This window comes from Notamacropus eugenii, chromosome 2, assembly GCF_028372415.1.
Source record: "Notamacropus eugenii isolate mMacEug1 chromosome 2, mMacEug1.pri_v2, whole genome shotgun sequence".
NCBI lineage: Eukaryota > Metazoa > Chordata > Mammalia > Diprotodontia > Macropodidae > Notamacropus > Notamacropus eugenii.
This window is the reverse complement of record NC_092873.1, coordinates 89,283,533-89,305,200: the sequence shown is the minus strand read 5'-3', so window position 1 is coordinate 89,305,200 and position 21,668 is coordinate 89,283,533. Positions and strand designations below refer to the sequence as shown.

Below are 21,668 nucleotides of genomic sequence, written 5' to 3'. Positions count from 1 at the left end.
AGATGGAGAGACAAGGAGGTTTTACTGAGAAATAGCTATCACCTCCTGGCCCTGAACAAACATACTGCAACTTGGAGGACAGTCTCAACTCTGTCCCCTCTGACCATCCCAGGATGGGGAAGGCTTTTCTTTTCTCCCCTGTTGATTGGGGCCCATCTAGCCTCCCCCACATCCAAATAACTGATCTGAGTCATTTCGATACTTCCCAGCTCTTAAGAATGTGGAATGGGACTACAGATCAGGCCACTGAGTCCATGAGCCTGGGGGAGACTTTGCTGCTTGGTGACAAACTGGGATTGTTGGGGAGGGGGTGTAAAAGTCCTAGGGCAACTGCATCCCAAGTATCCAAACTCCACGGTGGCCCCAGCCCCTTCTAATCCCCTCCTTTTGAAACATCTCCAGCTTCAGCTCTTCTCTCCGGAAGACTCAGGTGTCATCAAGAATACCACCAATTTAGCATCCAGCATCTCAGTATTCCCAGAGTTTCCTGAAGCCAGGAGCAGAGTGGCATGCCCCTATTTCCTGAGGAACCCCTCACAAGTTCCCAGGCACTCTTTATTTCCCAGGGCTGCATGTGGTGAGAACTTAGTAAGATTCTCCCAAAGCAGCAGCGATCAATGGGGTATCGAGCAGCACCTGCTATCCGTGAGCTGTGGGTGGGGGCAACCCCTACCCTCTTGGCAATCACCCCAACAAAAACGTCCTCTACTGGTATTAGAGGTACACCACCGGCTGCCCTCAGAATCAGCCGCAGGACTGGGGCTGATAACACATAGCCAGTGCCTGAACCATAAGGGGGGAAGGGACCCCGGGCAGAAGGCCACTGCACTTCTGATACCTGATGCCGACTCCCCTTCAAGCGGGAAGGGTAAACACTCCGGTGGATATGCCCAAGGTACAGGTGGGGTACAGGAGGGTATGTGCTATAGGCACCCTCTAATTCTTTCTCTCCAGTTTTGGCCTTCCTGTCCCTTTGAACGATTCCATCTCTGCTAGGATATCTCTGTTGCAGATCCTGTTTCATGTGCTTTCCTCGTCGGTCAAGTTCAGCCACAAGCCCAGGGACATTGATGTAGACATCGTCATCAGTCTTGAGGACATAATGGACGTTTGGGCAGTACCTGGCTGCCCATGCCAGCCCACTTAAGGTTTTCAGGGTAAGGTTTCGATATGAGTCCATGAAAGCAGCCTGCACAATATCCCCCTGGACCTGGGCTTCCCATTTCAATACATCTTCAATATTTTTCAGATAATAATTCGGTTTCCCCAGTATGAAGAGTGTCCGGACCAAGTGACCCTGGACCTCCCGCAGAGTCCCCCAAGAGGCTCGAATAGCATCTCTCTGCTTTTGATGCTCAGGTGCAGTGCTCACTAGGATCAGAAGGAAAAGTTGGGAACCAGAACCTCTGCAGACCTCTACATTAGGGATCAGAAACTGGGGCAAGGAGAGTGGAGGCACAGGTGCAGCTGGGGCTGGCAGTGGGGGAGTGAAGGAGAACTCTTTCCTTAGCTCAGGGGGACCAAAGAAGACCCAGACACACAAGAATGCCAAAGCTGCCAGGAGCATGCAGCGTGGATGGAGGAGGCAGGAGGACATGGTGAGGGGCACAGATTCAGATGTGGTAGTGACCTGAAAAGAGAAATGGTGCAGAAGGTGGAGGATGAGTAGATAAGAGTTGGAACGCAGGCGAGGATCCCTCTAAGACAAAGCCACCCTCCGGAGACGGCCCGAGCGCTCCCCCTTCATCCCCAACTCCGTGTCCCAGACCTAACCTCCTCCCCAGCTCCTGCTCCCGGAGAGAATGGGGACCGAGGAGTGGGGGGTGGGGCGATGGATCTGAGGATGCTGATCGCAGGGGATGGAGGAGAGAGCTGACAGACGCCAGGACGGGAGGGCCGGGGAAGGAAGGGGTCCAAAGGAGCTGGGGACAAGGGTGCCCCCAGGAGCGGGTTACCTTGTCTGCAGCACCCTGATGCCCTAAATCTCGGCTCCATGGCTGCGCTGCTTATCAGTGCGGTGCACCCGCCTCATTCCACCGTCATCTCCCTGGCCCCTCCTTCTAGCTTCCCTCCCACCCCCTACACACCCCCAGCGCTGCCTCAAGTCTGCAGCCACCCTCCGCCTCGGGCCCGCGGGGCCGCTCGTCGCCTCGGGCCCCTCCCCCTCCCCCCGAGCCTGGCTTTGGGTGGTCCCTTCCCATTGTCTCCCTCTGGGCTTCTCAAGGGACTGGGGAGGGGATGGCGTTCCATCACGGAGGCCCCCCACGCAGGGTAGCGAGGGTCGGTCTGCCGGCCGGGCCTGCGCCGAGGTCCTCACACAGCGGGGGCGCAGCGGCCGCTCACCCCCTCCCCCCTCGGGGGCCGCTTGCCCCTGGCCTCACCTCCCGGCCCTTTCTCCGCCACGTGGCCGGAATACCGGGTCCGGAGGGGCCAAAGGCCGCTCCCGTTTACTAGCGGCCGGAGGGCGCCCTCAGTACACTTCCTGAAGGGGGAGGTCAACGGGGCCAGGGCTGGAGGGGAAGTGGCTCACCTTGTCCACCCAGGGCAGACTCACAGCCGATTGGTTGGGGACGTGGGCTGCCCCAACCAATTAACAAGGTAATTTAATTCCTTAAATTTCATTAAATTTCTTCAACTATATTGGATAGGGCAGAGCTCCGGCTTGAGACCGTGATGAAAAAAAAAAAAGTGGGAGGGGCGTCCGCAGCGTGCGGGAGCGCCAGCCTCTGGGCCCACGTGCTTCCCTCCGCCACAACTTGGAATGCATCTTGCACAGAAGAGGTACAACTAACTGAACTGAACAGTCACGCTTTAGGAGGCACAGAAACAGACACGTGGACGATTTTGTTATAAACTATTTATTAAGAGACAAGGCCAGTGAAGTCCTTTACTTCTTCTTGGACACACCCACAGTGCGACCTCTGCGGCCTGTAGTCTTGGTGTGCTGGCCTCGAACCCGGAGACTAGAGGAAAGAAAAGGCATAAACATCAGGACGGTAAGGAGCTGGCAGCCAAGATCGGATGAGTTACTGGTGAGGGGTCAGTTCCCTGGGCCTTCATAATCCTGACATTTAATGACTCACCGCCCTGGAAACCACCAGCTTAGTCCCGACCCTAAGATCACACATCACCAACAGCCTGCACAAGTAAAATTCAATATGACTAAATCGGAATTGCTCCCCTCCCCAAAATGTGTCCTCCTAAGCTTTGTAACTACGCCAGTGCCATATTTTCTTCCAAAGGGAGTTCAAACCCCAATGACCCCCTATCTTATTACCCTGTTGCCAAATCCCTCCTCCTCCTCCCATGAATTTCACTCCTTTCAGTACCCACAACTTCTACCCTAGTTCAAGATCTTGTTACCTGTCAGCTATGTTTTTTTCAACCCTCCCCCCAAGCAAAATCACCCATATTTTAACAGATTTTTTTGGCCTTTATTTTCCCCACTCAAAAATAATTTAGTGATCCAAAACGACCAGATCAGACCAAACTACCATGTCACACCTTTATTTGAAAACAGCTCTCCTTGCCTACTCCACAAAATAAAAAAGTGGAGCAGAGGAGGACAGACAAGTATGCACCTTCTTTAGCTTTTCCTCCTTTGTTTACCATTTATTCTTGCCCTACCTACCCATAGTGTTCAACTTTGTTGGAGTTATACACTTATTACATTCCTACAAGGCAATTTTTGTATATAATTTCATCTTCCCAGACCCAATGTGGAGGGAGCTATGTTTCCTTCACCTTTATGTCTTCAGTGCTTCTGTAGTTCCTTGTATCCAGATGGTACAGCTGATATTAATACAAGTTCTGAGTGCTTTATCATCCCCATCTAACTCACCCCCAGAAGTGCCGAAGCCCACGATGTGCCCGAATCTTCTTCAGTCGCTCCAGATCCTCACGCAGCTTATTGTCCAGACCGTTGGCCAAAACCTGTACAGATAGATGGCACATACATTTCTCTACTAGCCCCCCACCTGTCTTATAAAGCTAGAGTAATCTAAACCTGCCCCCTGTTCTATAACATCCCTGCCCTGCCTCCCCTACCTACCTGGCTATATTTTCCATCCTTTACATCCTTCTGCCTGTTAAGGAACCAGTCTGGAATCTTGTATTGCCGGGGATTCTGCATGATGGTGATAACACGCTCTACCTGTAACAGGAACGTATATAGCACAAGCCCTTTCTAAAATAGATGCTCCCCCCACCCACCTCCAATAACTTCTTACCTCATCTTCAGTGAGCTCACCAGCCCTCTTGGTGAGGTCAATGTCTGCTTTCCTCAGTACTACATGAGCATATCTTCGACCCACACCCTGGAGGAAAATAAGCAAAATCACACAGCTATGAGAAGCAGCCTTATACAGCAACAGTTATTTGACCTGGGAATACTGACTTCTGGGATTTCCATCTAGGCAATACAGTTTACTATGTACAGTTCTTATGTCAGTCCTTGGGCATTAAGACGTTCAGGTCCTTGTCATAATTTAGCAATACTATGAAACCACAAATGTGGTTTTCCCCTCCAAAGCCTTTACTAGCCTAACTTGATCTAACTCCCTCTATAGGTCCTACCATTTTATCTACACTCTTCCAATTTTGTCTGACTAGGGCAGAACACATCTCCCCAACCCCAATATGAGATATTATACATTTCTTATTTAATGTAGCCTGGGATTGCGTTAGCTTTTTGGGCTGCTATACCTGTTAGGATTCATACTTTAAGCCTGCAGTCCAAGCACTCGAATTTCTTAACCCAATGTGTTAAGCAATCAAAACCACTTGTTTTTGTTCAATATATCTATCATCTTACTGTGGGAGGAGCTACTTGGTCCTCCAAGAATACAGCTGATACCCAATGTTATAAAATGCTGATGCTTTTTAAAATTCTTGTCCCCCAAGTTTCTTCTACCTCTAATGTTACTTTAAGTCTGTTTATTGCTGCTAATACCAATGTTGCTCTCACCTAACACTGTAAACACATATTCTACCTTTACCAATCATTAGCTACATTAGCCTTGACAAGTAAGAAATGGTACCTTGTATCTTATGGCAGTTAGGTATTACAGTAGGTAGAGCAACAGACTTGGAGTCAGGAAGACCTGAATTCAAATTTGACCTCAGACACTTTACTATTTGTTTTCAGTTTCCTCATCTGTAAAATGAGAATAATAGCAACCACCTCCTAGGGCTGCTGTGAAGATTAAATGAGAGGATATTTGTAAAGCGCCTTGCATAACTCCAAGTACGGAGGAAAGAGATCAACGCATCAACAGGCCTTTAGTAGGAATTCTGAGGCACAAGGTGCTCACAATCTAACAGCAACATACAACTAACTGTACAAGTTATGTGCAGTGTAATGGAGGGTAGGGAAGGTACTAGCAGTGTATGGCAAGGGATGGGAGAAAGAGGTGGGACGCTGGGATTCAAACAGGAAAAAGACATAAGTTAAGATCTGATCTGTTTTAAAGAATGAGTCAGAATGGGAAGAGCTCTGAATGCCAAATAAGACTTTACTGAGTAAAGTGAGAAACATGATCAGACCTGTGCTTTCAGAAAAACCACTAAGTTTGCAATGGGTGCAGGCTTGAAGTAGGGAGACCAAATAGAAGGCCACGAACTGCAGAGTGTAGTGATGACCCTGCATCAGGATAGGCAGATATGTGGAAGGAATAGCATTATCTACAAGAGACCGTGAATACTGAAATGACTGTTATATAGAGGAAACGTGAAGACTGAGGATGACGCTGAGGTTGCAAGCCTAAGTAACTGGAAGGGCAGTGTTACCCTCAGCAGTAGTAGGGCACTTTGAAAGCAGAGGATTTTGGGCCAAAGATAAATGCTGTTTTGGACATATTGGGTTCTGTGAGTGGCAGAAAGAATAGTAAAGATGATGCTTATTCCACTAACGCAAGAGTTCCAGGCACTATCAATAAGGCAGCTGTCCACACTGCCCGTTCTGAGGTCAGGGTTGACATAATGGCTCCATTCTGGGTTTTCACTGCTTTCCATCAGCTGGAATCAAATAGGTCATTTAGTTTCAGCAGGACTCTGCTTCCTGCCTCAACCAGTTCATTTTAGTCTCTCTGTTAAATGAATCCTGCTCTTTGGTGGTAGTTTAGGGAAAATTATGAAAGACTGAACAATTTCAATTTAAGGACAGGAAACTTGGAGCCAGTAACAAGATTTTCTTAAATTTATTCTGGTAACAAATCCTACATTAGAAGGAGACAAACAAAGCTGTTGCAATAATTTCTAGATAGAGAATGGGAAAGAGACTAAAGTAGGGATGCCTGAGGCAGAAATGCAAGGGGTAAACTGGTGAGTGGAAGAATTAAAAACCCCACCATTACAACCCTAGGCATAAAAATTATTACTTGGAAAGAGGATGAATGAAATACCTGATGCTAATAAGCAACTTGTACCATTAAGTCACTGAATCATGTTAAAAAAAGGTCTCAAACATCATGTAGACTCAATCTCAACAGATGCACATCCAATCTCTACTTCTAATTGTTGTCAAATTCTTTCTTAGATTAAGTGATAACATAGTTCCCTCCTAAAAACACAGATCTAGAATTTGGGACCTCAGAGGCTACCTAATCCAATCCCCTCAAATTACAGAGGAGGCCTAGGGAATTTACGAGGCTTTCCTTCCTATATTAGTTTTGTTCAACTCTTTGTGATCCTATTTGGGGTTTCACCATTTCCTTCCCCAGCTCATTTTACAGATGTGGAACTGAGGCAAACAGGGTTAAGTGACTTGCCCAGGGTCACAGAGTTAAGTGTCTAAGGCTAGGTTTGAACCCATGAAAATGAATCTTCCTAACTGCAAGCTCAGCACTCTATCCATTGTGAGTGACACTTAGTTACCCCATTTTTATAGCCTTTCAAGTACTTTAAAGCTATGACCCTTATTTCCTCTCAGTCATCTTCCCAAGGCAAAATACACTGATCTCCTTCAACAGCAAACTCAGGATATCCAATTTCTGAATCCTCACCACTTGAATGGTTTTTTTCTCTACCCATTCCAGTTTACTGGCTTAGTTGCAGACTGTACCTTCCCCCAATCAAACTTGTATAAACCCTAAACACTACCTATAATTGCTGTTTTTCATATGTAACTCCTCCAATCTCATTTTAATGTGAAATGTCTATATACTGTAAAGCAGAGGTGTCACATACTAGGCCTTTAACACCATCTCCCTGCAGCCAGAATGCCCCAAATGAAAATGTAGTTGGAAAATGTTTTTCTAATTCATTATGTGGTCCCCAGGGAACATTCTGTATGTTTTAGTAGATCCTTGTTTCTTTCTGGAGTTGACACTACTGCTATAAATGAGTAGCTAGGTGGCAGAAGTAGGATCTGGAGTCAGGAAGACTTGAATTCAAACCCACTTACACTAGCTGGTTAAGTCAGGTAACCTTATTTGTCTGTCTCATCAACTGTAAAATGAGCTGGAAAGGAAATGGCAAACAATTCCAGCATCCTGGCCAAGAAAACCCCGAAAGGGGTCATGGAGGAGTCAGACACAATTGAAAAACAACTAACTGCTATAGAACACACTATGCCCTCATGGTCCAAAGCTGTTTTGTAAAAAAGCTCATACCTAAGTCACGTCTCCAGACTCCCACTATTCACATCCAATCCTTTTTCTTGCCTCTTCTATGAGAGATAATTTGCCCCATTCCATTTCTCCCTTTCTCCTCCCAATCTATTCCTCTCTCATCCCTTAGTTTTTTTTTTTAGATATGATCCCTTCCTATTCAACTCACCCTGTGCTCTGTGTGTATATAGTCCCTCCAACTACCAAGATACTGAGAAAAGTTTCAAGAGTTACAAATATTATCTTTCCATGTAGGAATATAAACAGTTCAGCTTTAGTAAGTCCCTTGTGATTTCTCTTTATCACATCTAATCCAAAGGTCTTCCATCTTAACACCTCCAGTCAGCCCATTATGCTTTTGGCTAGTTCTAATATGTAGTTTTTTTCTTATATCAAACCTAAAAGCATTTATTACTTTTAGTTCTGATTTCTTTTCTATGACAGTTAAAAAAACTTGAAGAAAACTGCTTTGGCAAGCCCTCTTCCCATTTTGGTACAGTGAGAACGTCCTGGCTCCAGAGTCTCAGGAAATGAATTTAAAATCTACTTCTACTTCTGATGCATGACTATTTATCTGACCATGGCAAGTCACAACTTCTCTGAGTCACATTTTCCTTATTTGTAAAATAAGGGGTTCAGACTAGACTAGTTCAGTGTCTTAATCTTTTTTGTGTCATGGACACTCCCTTTCACTTTTGGCAGTGTGGTAAAACCTATAAACCTCCTGTCAGAATATCTTTAAATATGCATAAAACAAATTCATAAAGGAAACTACATATTAGAAGTTAATTAAAATAGTACAACTACAGTAATTTCAAAGTAGTGGATAAGCCAAAATGACATACTGAGTTATCTATAAATACCATGGTTTGTTGCCTAATTTTACAACGGAAGGAAATGTTAAAACTACTGTTAAGAGGTTAGTGAAAATAACACCCCCTCCATCACTAAGAACTCTTGGACTAACTGACCTAAGGTCCCTGCCCACACTAGATTTGAACCTCTGAAAAACCTTTTCCAGCCCCAACATGTTCAGTTTAGTCAACATCAAGTGTCTACTATTTATCTGACTAGCTGGGAAAGAGGAAGGAGACCAGGTGCCATCCTGAAGTGTGCATCTACTGCAAGATGTTCTCCATAAATATACAATAATTGGGGGAGCACAGTCCAAGGTTAAGGAACAACCTATATAAAGGCAGAAAAGGTAATGCAAACCTGAGGAACATGTAGTCAAGTTATCACTATCCTTTAAATTATGTGAAAGGAGGGATCCAGATTTTGAAAGGCTGAGGCTCTTGACTTCCTTGAAGTACCAGTCATATACCTATCTTCCACAGGAAATCTTTCCATTCCTCTCAATTCTACTATCTTCCTTCTGTTGCTAATTTCCACTTTATCCTAGACATAGCTTGTTTGTAGACTTCTCCAGAAGGTGGTCTTTCCCATTATGTGTGGATGGAGATTGTCTTTTACCTTTCTTTGTACCCCCAGCACTTAGTGCGCTTCCTGAAACATAACAGGAACTTAATAAATGTTTACTAACCTCCCCCTCAATTCCCTCAGCCCTATTCTCTTGACTGCCTGCCCCAGTCTAAAATTGACCACCCCTCCCCCTCTTGTTTACTTTTTGCTTCTCATATACTGCCTTAATTTGAAGGCCTTCCTAAACAGAAACAGGGAAGTTTGGATTTGGGGAAGAATGGGATTTCTGCCTAGGACATGTGGAGAACAAGAAGCTTGACTCTCTGGTTTCACCCCAACTTAGGGCTTTTTTAGTAGAACAATGATTGCTGCTTCTATTTTTTGTCTTATCCTTCACCCAAGGTCTAGTTTCAAACCCTGCCTCTGCCGAGTACAAAAAAAAGCACAGCTGGAACACTTATCACTTACTAATTACGTTCAACAAGCGTGTATACAAAAAATTATACTTGGAATTTCAGGAGAAAGATCACTGTAGCCCTGAAGGGAAAAGCCTAGTAAAATAGGCCACATGACGAAATGCCCGAAGAAAAAAATCCAAGCTAGATGGTTAAAATAATCAGTAGTTTAGGCTACTTATACACTCTTGCACTTTTCTAAGCAAACGTCTCCTATTTGTCTTCCCAACTGCGTCTCAAGCTTTAGTGAAGGCTGGAACTGACACAGACTATACTGTTAGAGTTGGAAACGACTTCAAATATCACTCATCAACCCCTTCATTGTACAGATGCGGAAACCTAGACTTAAGACAACTTTCCTAACCTGTCCACAGCATAAGGGCACCTGAACCCAGCACTTCTCACACCATACCAGTCTGCCGTGCCTAGCACCGCGCTAGTACCACATGCTACAAGTACACAGATTCACAGACTTTAAGAGGGCAAGTAAGGAGGGGTGAAGCACAAGTCCAACTCCTAAAAGAACGAGTGTTTACACCGATACGTACCACTCGGTGTACAACAACCACTTTTGCGTTTCTTACGTCTTACTTCATCAAGTAGCACCCTTATCGTTTATGGGGAAGGCTGCTCCTTTTGCCCCAACCTTGGAGAAGATTCTTCTTCAATGTCTCTCAACAGTCCCTTTCTCGCCCGACCTTCCCGATCCACACGTCCGTGACTCTGGCCCTTACCTTGATGGCTGTGATGGCAAAAGCTATTTTCCGCCGTCCGTCAATGTTGGTGTTGAGCACTCTCAAAATGTGCTGGAACTTCTCGGGGATTACAAGAGACTAGGGATCGAGACAGCAGGGAGGAACAACGCGGTGAACACCAGTCAGTCCCGGTGCGCCCCGCGCCCCGAGTCACCCGTTCAGTTACAGTGGCAGACCCTTCCCTCTGCCCCTTAAACACACACACGGGGGCAGGTCGCCCACCCTCAGGCGCAGGGAACCCAGGGGGACGCTCATGCCTGGGCATGACGCTGGAAGCTCCCCAGGAAGGCGAAAAGCCACGGTAAAGGCGGCGAGACTCCCGGCCTTCGCCAGGGGGCCAGCCCCGCCGAGAGCTAGGGGAGCCCGGGCGACACCCGCCTCCCCCAGCGCCATTCTCCGTCCCTCCTATCCAAGCACCCAGGAGCCGGTTCCACGCCGGAGACCCTGCGCCCTGACCCAACCGCGCGGGCCTGCCCAGCAATCTCGCCGGCAAACCGCAGCCCTCTGGGCCGGGTCGCCCTCGGAGGGTCCCCGGTTCGGTCCGCAAACCCCCGACCCCGATGTCGCCGGATCCCTAGACCCGGGTGGGGAGCCAGTCTTACCATGGCTGCAACGGCGGCGTGAGAGCCTTCTCTGGAAGAGGAAACGGAAGTTACGTATTCGCCTTATATAGTGGCCCGCGAAGGCGGGGAGGAGGGGGAAGGGCGAAAGAGAGAAGGGAAGGCTTCGAAAAGGCCAGGCACTTCCTGATCTGACTCGTTTGCATGGACGTCACTTCCGGGCGGGGGCGTTCCGAAGGCTAATTCTTATGGCGTTGTTTCCGTTGTGCTCCTTTAAGTCCCGTCCGTTCTGGAAACGAAGGCTCGCCGAAGACACGGTCCCGAGCAGGCAGTGTGCGCACGCCGGTCTCCAGTAGAGAGGACTCCGGCAAACGAGCTCGGGGATTGGCGGGATGATTTTCACGCGCACGCCTTTGGGCCACGGCGTCATTCCTGCGCCTCTCTTGCGTGTACCCCACCCGCGGCGTAGACCGACCTGTTCCGACAGCCACCTGACGGAAGTGGCCGAGGGGGCGGGGCAGCGGCGGCAGGAATGGCAGCCCCGGAGCTGATGCAGCCGGCCGGCGCCTCGGACATGGACGAGGACGAGAATGCCCTGGTGAGGGGCCCGCGTCTGCGCTCCCCCCGCGAGGCTGGGAGTGCGGGGTGGGGGTGGGGCGGGGCTTGTGCGGCTGCGCGGAGCCCGGGAGGTGAGGAGCCCGGGCTGTCACTCACCTCCCGGAGCCCCAGGTCCGAGCGCGGGGCCGCCGCCGCCGCCTCAGTATGGGAAGCGTGTGCTGTCGTACCCGTCAGCCTCGCATACAGGCATTTTTTCCACAAAGGGTGGGCTTTGGTGGGGGAGATGTCCCCCATCCCCCACGTCGTTCCATCCCCAGCTCGTCTACTAACTGCTCTGTCTCCAGGGGAGCGGCCCCGGGCTCCAGGAGCCACTGCAGCTGGGAGAGCTGGATATCACGTCTGAGGAGTTCATCCTGGATGAAGTGGATGGTGAGGGATGATTAGATGCTAGGAACCGGGGCGGGCGGACCGGGACCGACCCTGGATTTTGAGTTTCCAAAGTGAGGACGGGCTGGAAGTTGCGGCGGGGCAGATGCCTGAGTTCTTGCAGGGAGGGCTCCTGGGAGGGAAAGAACTGTATGCCTGGATCCTCATGACTTCTCTCTGGGTCTAGTTCACATTCAGGCAAATCTAGAAGATGATTTGGTAAAGGAGGCTCTTAAAACGGTGAGACTCCCTACAACATCCTCTGTCCCTTGTCCTCTGTTTTTCCATTTCACACTCAGTAATGTTTCCCAAAGACTTCCATACCGAAATCCCCTGATATTTTTCTCTCATCGTAATCCCTGCCTACACCCTGCAGAGCATTAAGCTCAGTGATTTCTTTCCACTAAAATTGTCTTATTTCTGGTTCTCCCAGGGTGTGGATCTCCGTCATTATTCAAAGCAGGTGGAACTGGAGCTACAGCAGATAGAACAGAAATCTATCCGAGATTGTATCCTCATGGGAAAAAGATGGGAGTTTCTGTCACTGACTTGAGGGGTGAGGTGGAAGGTATGGCCAGAATTGTCTCCTCTCATCCCAGATGTGACACATGAGAAGGTGGGTGGTTGGCATGTGAGGGTTCTTCAAAGATTTGGGGGTCTCTGTCCTTTCTGTGAATTCTCTTAACTGCCCATGGCTCAGATATCCAAGAAAGTGAGAACATTGCATCACTACATAACCAGATCACAGCCTGTGATGCTGTCCTTGAGGTTAGTAAACCAATTTTTCATGTGATTCCCAATATTCTATGCAATCTCAATTGGCAGAGAAACACTGATAACCATTTCTAAGGTCCATGACACAACGAATGAACCAGGATTTAGTGCCTATAATATGCTAAGAACTCTGCTAAACTCTTTAATACAAAGACAAACATGGATTAGTCCCTGCCTTCAAGGAGCTTACACTTAGTGAGAGGACAGGGATAGATACAGCATTTACATACAGAACATAAGTTACTTTAGGGAGGTTTGCACTAGTAACTGGAGGGATCAGAAAAGGCTTCATGTAGAAAGTAGCACTTGAACTGAGTTTTGAAGGAAACCAGAAGTGAGGAGGGTAGGCATTCCAGGTATGGAGGAAGAGACGACACACAGTTGGGAGATCGGATGTCTTGTGTGAAGACTAGCAATCAGACTAGTATGCTTGGAACCTGGAATTCGTGGAGGGGAGTATTATATACTAAGGCTGGAAAGGTAAGAAGGGACCAGGTTGCAAAGAGTTTTAAATGCTAGATAGAGAAGTTTACATTTGTTCTTGGAGGTAATAGGGATGGAGCCATTGGAGCCTATTAAATAAACAAATATAGCTTAAAAAATACATTTATCATACATTTTATTATTTATTTTTGAAGTTTTTATTCTACATTTTATTTTTTATATTTTGTATAAATATACTTACATACAAAAATATGTAAATATAAATAAATAAATAGAAATTTACTAGGTGGTTTACCAGTTGCCTTGTTCCTATACCCTAAGGACTATGGGTTTTTTCATCTAACTTGCAGCTGGAATCTCTTACATATGTTATATCTTTCTATTAGAATACATGGAGTAAGGATTGTCTTGCTTTTCTATTTTTTTATCTCCATTGCTTTGCATGTATAAGTGCTTAGGAAGTCCTTTTTCACTCATTGTGCTTTAGGAAAGTTACTTTGGGGGCTATATAGAAAATGGTTTGTATTGGGGAAGAGAGCTGAGTTGAGTCAGGGAGACTAAATAGGAGGCAGTGGCAATAGTATAGACAAGAGGAGATGAGGGCTTGAACTAATGTGACGGCTGTAGTAGGGGAAAGGGCTTGATCTGAGAGATACTAGGGAGATAGAAACTGGAAGATCTGGAAACCAATTAAATATGTAGGGTGAGGGAGAATGAGCAGTCATGCTCAATGAAATGATGGTGACTGGGAGGTACCTTTGATCATAAAAGTAAAGTTTGAAAGAGCGGTGAGCTTGGAGGAAAAGATGAGTTCTGTTTTGCATATGTTGAGTTCCATATGCCTGAAGGATATTCAATTAGATATGTCTAGTAGACAGTTTGTGATGAAGGACTGGTGCTCAGGAGAGAGGCCAGACAGGGATGAATATATAGAGATGGTAACTGAACTCATGGGAGTGCATTTGGTTATTAATAGACAGACCTGGGAGAGAAGAGGGCCCAGGACAAATCCTTGGGGTATACAGACAAAAGAAATGACATGAATGATGATCTAGTAAAGAAGAAGTCAAGTAGGTAGGTGGAGAGTGAAAAGAGGGAGTCACAAAAACCAAGAAGGGAGAGAATGTTTAGAAGGACAGGGTGGTCATGTCAAGTAATAGCAATTGTGATAGAGAGGCAAATAGGATAAAGACTGAGAAGATGCCATTAGATTTGGCAAGTAATAGATCACTGGTGACTTTAGGGAGCAGCTTCAGTCCTCAGTCATGAAGTATAACATGAGTGTGAGATCAGGGGTGCAACCATCCTCACATGTAGCTGAAGTAAAGAGGAAGAGTAGTCCTGGGATTGAGAAGCACTATCCCAAGACCTGCCATCCTTCATGTCTCACATAGGACCACATGCTAGAGTTGAATGAGACTGCATTTAGCCTTCCTGCCCTTCTATGATCTTCATAATCCATGTCCTCTGGGCGATCTACCCTCCTGTACTAGGGTGTTTATTGACATTTCTGCAGGCATACTTCACCCTCTTCCCAAATGTCTTTGCTCCAACTCCTATAATGATTCTGTTACCCTCCATAAAATGTCACTTACTCCCTTCTATTTCCTTCCCATTTAGCGCATGGAACAGATGCTGGGTGCTTTCCAGAGTGACCTCAGCTCCATTAGCTCTGAGATCCGGACACTACAGGAGCAATCTGGAGCCATGAATGTTCGGCTCCGGAACCGTCAGGCTGTGCGTGGGAGACTTGGGGAGCTTGTGGATGGTTTGGTTGTACCTTCTGCCCTGGTCACGTAAGTCACCTGGTATTATGAATCACTGTGGTCACAGATTAGAGCCAGTTGTACATGTTTTAGGCAAATGAGTGCTTCCTTTTCTTATCAAGTGTCTTGGAGTCAGGTAAACTTGGGGCAGGGCAAAGGTTAGTAAGTAAAACTGAGGAGTTTGGTAACGTTGATGAGCATTTCCTCTGGTCAAATCACTTGAGGTCAGGGGTCAGATATTTTTTGAGCGATGTTACCAGAGATGTTATTAAAGTCATGTAAGTCCTTACTGTCCTCATAGCACAGGGGATGGAGAGGAGTCTTGATGAAGGGATAATTGTTCTTGTGGAGGATTTCTGGGGATGCTTGTTTCTTTTTTACCACACAACAATTTGCCATCTCCTTTGCCCATACCTAGGGCAATCCTGGAGGCACCGGTGACAGATCCTCGATTCCTGGAACAGCTGCAAGAACTCGATGCCAAGGCAGCTGCTGTCAGAGAGCAGGAAGCTCGTGGGACAGCAGCTTGTGCAGATGTCAGGGGTGTGCTGGATCGGCTTAGGGTCAAGGTGGGGATGAGGATAGTAGTGCCCCCAGTGGCCCTTGAGATTTCCAGAATATTCCCTCCTAAGATGTCCCCAGTCCCCAAATAGATAATGCCCTCTACCCTCCACTCTCTAGGAAATTCTATCTGAAATCTTCAGAAACTCTGAGAAGTTTCCTTTATTAATGTCACTATTATTCCCTTCCCACTAACGCCCATTCCCGTGACCCTACCCTTAGCTGTGAGAGGGGATGTGGGTCCTTTCCTGACAGTATGTGGCCCTTTCCCATCAGGCTGTGGCTAAGATCCGAGAGTTCGTCCTGCAGAAGATTTATTCATTTAGAAAACCGATGACCAACTATCAGATCCCACAGACTGCCTTGCTCAAATACAGGTCACACTTTGGGGTCAGGGCTTGGGGAGGGATATTGGGGTTTGGGAGAACCAGGATAGAAGGTGGGGGGTGTACTCTTTCTGAGCCTTCCCATGGAATTGTTCCCGTGGAAACTGCAGGTTTTTCTATCAGTTTTTGCTGGGAAATGAGCGAGCAACAGCACGAGAGATCAGGGATGAGTACGTGGAGACACTGGGCAAGGTTTATCTGTCCTACTCTCGCTCCTACCTGGGGAGACTCATGAAGGTTCAGGTAAAACTGAAGTGAGTTAAGGGGGGGGGGGGGGGGGCAAACGAGATGAGGTGGGGTAGGAGAAGGAGGACCCAGCTAAGATACATCTTAGCTGAACCAGGGGAGGTGGGTATAAACATAGTAGACATAGTGTTTTGTTTGGTTTGGTTTTGGGGAGGGGAGGAAAAATAGGCATAGAGATAGTTATTAGTTTTTTTCTCCATATTTTCCCCCCAGTACGAGGAGGTGGCTGAGAAAGATGATCTGATGGGTGTGGAAGACACAGCGAAGAAAGATATCCTGAGGGCTAAGGGGTCCTGGCAGAGACATGCTGAAAAAGGGAGGGGGGTTGACACTATTTCCTAGGGGGAGGGTAGCTAGACACTGAGGTCTTGGGTGAAAGGAGAACCTGGGTTCCTAGACAAATTCTGTGTCTAGACATCTGGAATCTGTAGCACTATGGGTCCCAATGTGCTCAAGCTCCGTTGTTTTCCCTGACTACTCCTTCCTAATCACGATTTTTCTCAAAGCCATCTCTCCGAAGTAGAAACACAATTTTCACCTTGGGGACCCGTGGCTCTGTTATCTCTCCTACTGAGCTTGAGGCTCCCATCCTGGTGCCCCATACAGCTCAGCGTGGAGAGCAGAGGGTATGAGGGGTAACAGGGCAGGGATTTGGGATATGTGGAGAGAGGGGCTTCTACTTTAGAGATATGCAGAGAATGGGAGGAGCAGAGATAACAGGAATGATAGAACCTGGGGCAGAGGGGATGAAGGAGGTATAAGGGTCTCTCCTAGATGACAAAGAATTGGGATAGGGGAGATGTCAGTGTTGTAGACATCTTTGACATTCCTTATTTACGTTTCCTTTAAGTCCATTGAAGTGTTTTTCTATAACAGCATTGTGATTGGAGGAAGGTGATGAGCCTTAGGAATGGTGGGTTTCTTTTCCCCAAATAGATAATGCTGTTTTCTCAAGGCTAACCCTGGGTGAAGTAGAAAAGACTGTGCCAGCCTTTGGGGAGATTGGTGTCAGAGCTACCAGTTCTCCTAGTCCTCTCTCCCTGCCTCCCACACCTCTTCCATTTCACTCAATGTCTTTCTTGATCCTAGTATCCCTTTGAAGCACTCTTCCGGAGCCAGCACTACGCCCTCCTAGACAATTCCTGTCGTGAGTATCTCTTCATCTGTGATTTCTTCGCTGTCTCTGGTCCTGCAGCCCATGATCTTTTCCATGCTGTGATGGGACGTACTCTCAACATGACTCTGGTGAGATTCCCCAAAACTTAGGGACCTAAAAACTGATACCCCTTACTATACAGTTCCAGTCTCATAGGACACATTCTCATCATTGTGGGAGACCCTAAAATAAGGGCTCCCCAAATCTTGGCCTCTTGAATCCTGCCTTGCCCCCAATAGGTCTTCTCTCCCCTTCCCTTCCTTGTTGCCTAACCAGGGAACTTTAAGACCCTAACCAGGAAGAAATGGTAATGAGGTGGGAGAGATGAAGATTTATTCCTTTCTTTGATATTCTCTACCAGTGCCCTTTCCCTAAAAGAAACAAGAGACAGAACAGTATACCCATTTGAAGGAGTGTCAATTAAATATTTTTTCTCTCTCTCTTTCCCTCTTTTCCCCATGGTTGGCCCACACTGATTTTTACCCTCAATTTACAGAAACATCTGGAATCCTATTTGACTGATTGCTATGATGCCATTGCTGTTTTTCTGTGTATCCACATCGTTCTCCGATTTCGAAACATTGCTGCTAAGAGGGATGTTCCTGCACTGGACAGGTCACTGATATCTTGGCCTTAATTTTACTGACCTCTAATTCAGTCACTTAGAGGAAACAATCCTGCGTTGAACAGGACACTGATGATCCTCATATCCACAGGGACTTTTCATGCTGAACAGCTCCTTGACTCCTTAGCCATCTTTCCCCAGTCCCTGTGCTAAACACTGGAGGAGATTAAAATTTAGATATGACACAGTCTTTTCATGTAGCTTACAGTCTTGTAGGGGGATAGAACACAAATGATTTGTAGCATGGAGCATAGAGAAGTGTAAAGTAAATCATGGTGGGGAGTAGAGATGGTGTCACCTATTTGGATCAGTGCCTCCAGAGAGGCACATGTGAGTTAGACTTGACTCTTGGAAAGTGGTTTGGGTTTGTAGACAGAAGTCTTGAGTTTGACTCTTTCCCTGCTTGTGTGACCTTGGGCAAGCTTCCTCTCCGGTACTTAGTTTCCTTATGTGTAAAGTGAAGAATTGGACAAGATAACATCTCAGGTCCTTATAGCTCTAAATATATATTCCTCTGTAGTAGGCAGAGGGAAGGGAGGACCTTCCAAGGTTAGAGAACAGTATTAATGTGCAGAGACACAGGGTGTTTTAGGTGCAGGGTAGAGGACTTTTGCTTGACTAGAGTAAGGGCAATCACATGAGCTAAGATTGATGAGGTCAGGTAGCACTGGATTGTGGAAGCCTCAAATGCCAGGCAGAAGAGCTGAAATTTTCTGTGGTAGACAGTTGGGAATCGCTAAAGAATTCTGTGCAGAGGAGTGATAGGACTAGATGTGTGTATAAGGAAACTTGTTCTGGCAGTAGTGTGAAGGCTAGATTGCAGAATTTCCAGTGAATGGATGGGAGATCTATCAGGGGAATCACTGCAGTAATCCACTAGGAAGGTGACAGTAAAACTGGAGGGGAGGAGACAGAACTGTTAGAAGTTAAAGTAGAATGATAGAACTTGGTAATTGGTTGGATGTGAGAAATGCTGGCAAGAGAAAAGACAAAGATAACAGCAAGGTTTAGCATACAAGAGACGTAGTGATGGTGCCTTTCCCTCAGATCCCTGGCTCTTTAGTCTATTTGGAAGGAAAACCAAAAGGGATTATACTAGCCTGGAATATGTACCCTTAACCACTGACTTCTGATCCTGGCTGACCCCCAGGTACTGGGAACAGGTCCTGGCTCTGCTGTGGCCTCGGTTTGAGCTGATTCTGGAAATGAATGTACAGAGTGTCCGAAGCACTGACCCCCAGCGACTTGGAGGGCTGGACACACGGCCCCATTATGTGAGGGCAGGGCAAGGGTCACTGTGGAATTATGAAGGAGGTGGGGTTGACTTGGGGATTGGGGTGGGGTGACATCCTAGGGAATTTGGGCGGAACTGAAGGACTCATCACTGGGGGCAGTATAGTAAATTAAAATAGGTGAGGCTGGAAGACTGGACAGTCTAGGAAACAGATCATTCTGGAAAATTGGTGTAACATGGAATTTTCCTTCACATCTCCTTCCTCAGATCACCCGTCGTTATGCAGAGTTCTCTTCAGCTCTTGTCAGCATCAACCAGACAATTCCCAATGAGCGGACAATGCAGCTATTGGGACAGCTGCAGGTGAGGTGGCCCATCCCAGACATAAGCCTTTCTTTTAACTGGGACAGTTGGGGGTGAGGAGGGAAGTCCTGCCTTAAATAACCTTGCTTTCTTCCATTGTTCCCTTCCTGACTGCTTTCCCAGGTGGAGGTGGAGAACTTTGTGCTCCGAGTGGCAGCTGAGTTCTCCTCACGGAAAGAGCAACTTGTGTTTTTGATTAACAACTATGACATGATGCTAGGCGTGCTTATGGTAACAGATTTCCCCCAAAACCTACAAAAATATCTAACCTACAAAAGTATCTCCCTCCCTCCCTTCCCACTGCTCCATCTCAAGAATTATTCCTCACCCAGGGAAGGATTGCCTTCTAATGAAAGGACCTCCTTTTTCTGCTCGTCAGATACTTTGAATCCCTGTCCATCTCAAAATTTGCCTCCCTTGTCTCTTTCCTTCCTACAGGAACGTGCAGCAGATGACAGCAAAGAAGTTGAGAGTTTCCAGCAGCTGCTTAATGCCCGAACACAGGTCACTGATTTTCTCTCACTTCTAGTCCTTTCCCTGAGTAAACTAATTGAAGGAATATTCTTCCAAACCTAGCTCACTCTGAGGTACACCCCCCCCCCCAACTCCAACCCCAACCTTGTGTGTCCTCCAGGAATTCATTGAAGAGCTTCTGTCCCCACCTTTTGGAGGCCTGGTGGCATTTGTGAAGGAGGCTGAAGGTCTGATTGAGCGGGGGCAGGCAGAGCAGCTTCGAGGGGAAGAAGGTGAGGACAGCACAGGGAAAAAGGCTGAGAGAAAGGAAGAATTATAAGAGCTGGGAGAAGGGGGAGAAGCTAGATCAGAGGAGTCTAACATGCAGCCCACAACACTTCTGAGTGCAGCCTGAACCAAATTAAAATGTAGTTCCTGTTTGATTTTCACGTGTTGACGTATTAAATGTATGTGGATATGTAATGTCTGGTTTTCTAAGTCATGCGGCCTGCAGAGATCCTTACTTACCGCTTAGTGGCCCCTGTAGCTATTTGAGTTTGACACCCCTGAGCTAGCTGAATATGGTGAAAGTAGGGAAGAAGAGTTAGGAGGACCTAACTTCATCTGTGAGAAGAGACAGTCTTCTAACATTATCAACCCTGTTTCCTTAATATATTAGCCCGGGTGACTCAACTGATCCGTGGCTTTGGCAGCTCTTGGAAATCTTCAGTTGAATCACTAAGTCAGGATGTCATGAGGAGCTTCACTAACTTCCGAAACGGGACCAGCATCATCCAGGTGACACCCTCTTCCCATCCTCTCATCCCGATCCTTCCTAAGTTAGTGAGATCAGTCATCAGAGGCCCAGTATCATCTTTGTGACCTGACCCCCAATCACTGAGCCCACCTTCAGATTCCAACTAGCATCATTTGGTAGTTCTCAAGCTCTAACCACCTTTGTAATCCTTTATGACCTCTGACCAGGGAGCACTGACCCAGCTGATTCAGCTTTATCACCGCTTCCATCGAGTCTTATCCCAGCCCCAGCTCCGAGCCCTCCCAGCCCGTGCAGAGCTCATCAATATTCACCACCTTATGGTTGAACTTAAGAAGCACAAGCCCAACTTCTGATAAGTTTATCCTTGGGATTCTCCAAGATGTCTCTGGATCCAATCTGTTACTAGGATGCCTCCAATTTTTCAGGGATTAAATTGCCCAACTAATGACTCCCCAGTCTCCTCACATGCCTCTATTTCCAACCCTGTTATTTTTCCCGTATATTTGGGCTCTCAGCCTATGCTGGAGACTCTCCAAACTGACACTATTCTTGGTTCTGTCCTTCTAGCCAATAAAACTTGGTGCCTCAGTTGTTTTTAAATTTCTGTCATTATTTCTTGGATTCTGAGTTGTAAGGGAGGATATGAAGAAATTGCTATAGATAGGTGTACTCTCCGGTCATTTTTGGTGGCAGAACCCCTATGTCAGGGGTTTGTGGCAGGGGCTCCTCTGTCAAGGTCCGTCTGGTGAAGCCAAAAGACCCCTGCCTTACCCTGAGGGACTTTCTAACCCCAACTCCATTCTCTTCCCCCTTTTCTCTGCCTTCTCCCTACATTTCTGAAGCAGCATGGAAACACCACTGAATTTTGGTTAGAGGACCTCAGGGCTAGGAGATAATTAAGTCCTACTGTATTCAGCCTTGGCCATAGCATACCTGGAGTTTGGTGAGTGCTGGGTGCCATATTTTAAGAAGAATGTTTAATTGTAGAGTATGCAGAGAAAGGCAGATGACCTCAAAATCAGGCCATATGAGGAGTGCTTAGTCTGGAGAAGAATGGACAGTTTAAGCTGGAGAACTGGACAGCTCCCTTGTAGTTCTG

At 46.9% G+C, this 21,668-nt stretch overlaps 3 protein-coding genes across 8 annotated transcripts; 1 reads left to right on the top strand and 2 right to left on the bottom strand.

Moving 5' to 3' along the window:
• Positions 1-3: 3 nt before the first annotated feature.
• On the bottom strand, positions 4-2,693 carry B3GALT4 (beta-1,3-galactosyltransferase 4). Of its 3 annotated transcripts, none has more exons than XM_072641741.1 (2): positions 2,531-2,693; positions 4-1,630 (listed from the first exon to the last, which is right to left on the bottom strand). In XM_072641741.1, exon 2 carries the CDS (start codon positions 1,595-1,597, stop codon positions 437-439), a length of 1,161 nt encoding a protein of 386 aa, XP_072497842.1. In that variant the 5' UTR covers positions 1,598-1,630; positions 2,531-2,693; the 3' UTR covers positions 4-436. The 3 variants fall into 3 exon arrangements, with proteins under 3 accessions (XP_072497842.1, XP_072497841.1, XP_072497840.1); XM_072641740.1 differs by lacking the exon at positions 2,531-2,693 and adding an exon at positions 2,382-2,487; XM_072641739.1 differs by lacking the exon at positions 2,531-2,693 and adding an exon at positions 1,956-2,034.
• A 149-nt stretch (positions 2,694-2,842) lies between these two features.
• On the bottom strand, positions 2,843-11,115 carry RPS18 (ribosomal protein S18). The gene is made up of 6 exons (XM_072641742.1): positions 10,842-11,115; positions 10,219-10,317; positions 4,230-4,316; positions 4,052-4,153; positions 3,842-3,933; positions 2,843-2,963 (listed from the first exon to the last, which is right to left on the bottom strand). The coding sequence occupies exons 1-6, from the start codon at positions 10,842-10,844 to the stop codon at positions 2,888-2,890; spliced, it is 459 nt and encodes a 152-aa protein (XP_072497843.1). The 5' UTR covers positions 10,845-11,115; the 3' UTR covers positions 2,843-2,887.
• A 145-nt stretch (positions 11,116-11,260) lies between these two features.
• Positions 11,261-21,169, top strand: VPS52 (VPS52 subunit of GARP complex). 4 transcript variants are annotated; one of them, XM_072641725.1, is made up of 20 exons: positions 11,261-11,397; positions 11,702-11,786; positions 11,971-12,023; positions 12,217-12,292; positions 12,484-12,551; positions 14,622-14,797; positions 15,186-15,336; positions 15,605-15,705; positions 15,825-15,957; positions 16,174-16,231; positions 16,453-16,586; positions 17,050-17,205; positions 17,613-17,731; positions 18,892-19,015; positions 19,243-19,338; positions 19,462-19,569; positions 19,777-19,842; positions 19,973-20,084; positions 20,471-20,589; positions 20,776-21,169. In XM_072641725.1, exons 1-20 carry the CDS (start codon positions 11,332-11,334, stop codon positions 20,920-20,922), a joined length of 2,148 nt encoding a protein of 715 aa, XP_072497826.1. In that variant the 5' UTR covers positions 11,261-11,331; the 3' UTR covers positions 20,923-21,169. The 4 variants fall into 4 exon arrangements, with proteins under 4 accessions (XP_072497826.1, XP_072497827.1, XP_072497824.1 ...); XM_072641726.1 differs by lacking the exon at positions 11,971-12,023; XM_072641723.1 differs by having other exon boundaries at positions 19,462-19,842.
• Positions 21,170-21,668: the final 499 nt, after the last annotated feature.

Bases quoted from the DNA above. Each gene is read 5' to 3' on its own strand.
- B3GALT4 (XM_072641741.1), bottom strand. From the start codon at position 1,597: ATGTCCTCCTGCCTCCTCCATCCACGCTGCATGCTCCTGGCAGCTTTG.
- RPS18 (XM_072641742.1), bottom strand. The intron at 4,317-10,218 runs GTAAGGGCCAGA...ATTTTCCTCCAG, and splicing joins TTGCCATCACAGCCATCAAG to GGTGTGGGTCGAAGATATGC. The intron at 2,964-3,841 runs GTGAGTTAGATG...TCTTTCCTCTAG, and splicing joins GGGCTTCGGCACTTCTGGGG to TCTCCGGGTTCGAGGCCAGC.
- VPS52 (XM_072641723.1), top strand. From the start codon at position 11,332: ATGGCAGCCCCGGAGCTGATGCAGCCGGCCGGCGCCTCGGACATGGAC. The intron at 14,798-15,185 runs GTAAGTCACCTG...GCCCATACCTAG, and splicing joins GTACCTTCTGCCCTGGTCAC to GGCAATCCTGGAGGCACCGG. The intron at 19,843-19,972 runs GTCACTGATTTT...TGTGTCCTCCAG, and splicing joins TGCTTAATGCCCGAACACAG to GAATTCATTGAAGAGCTTCT.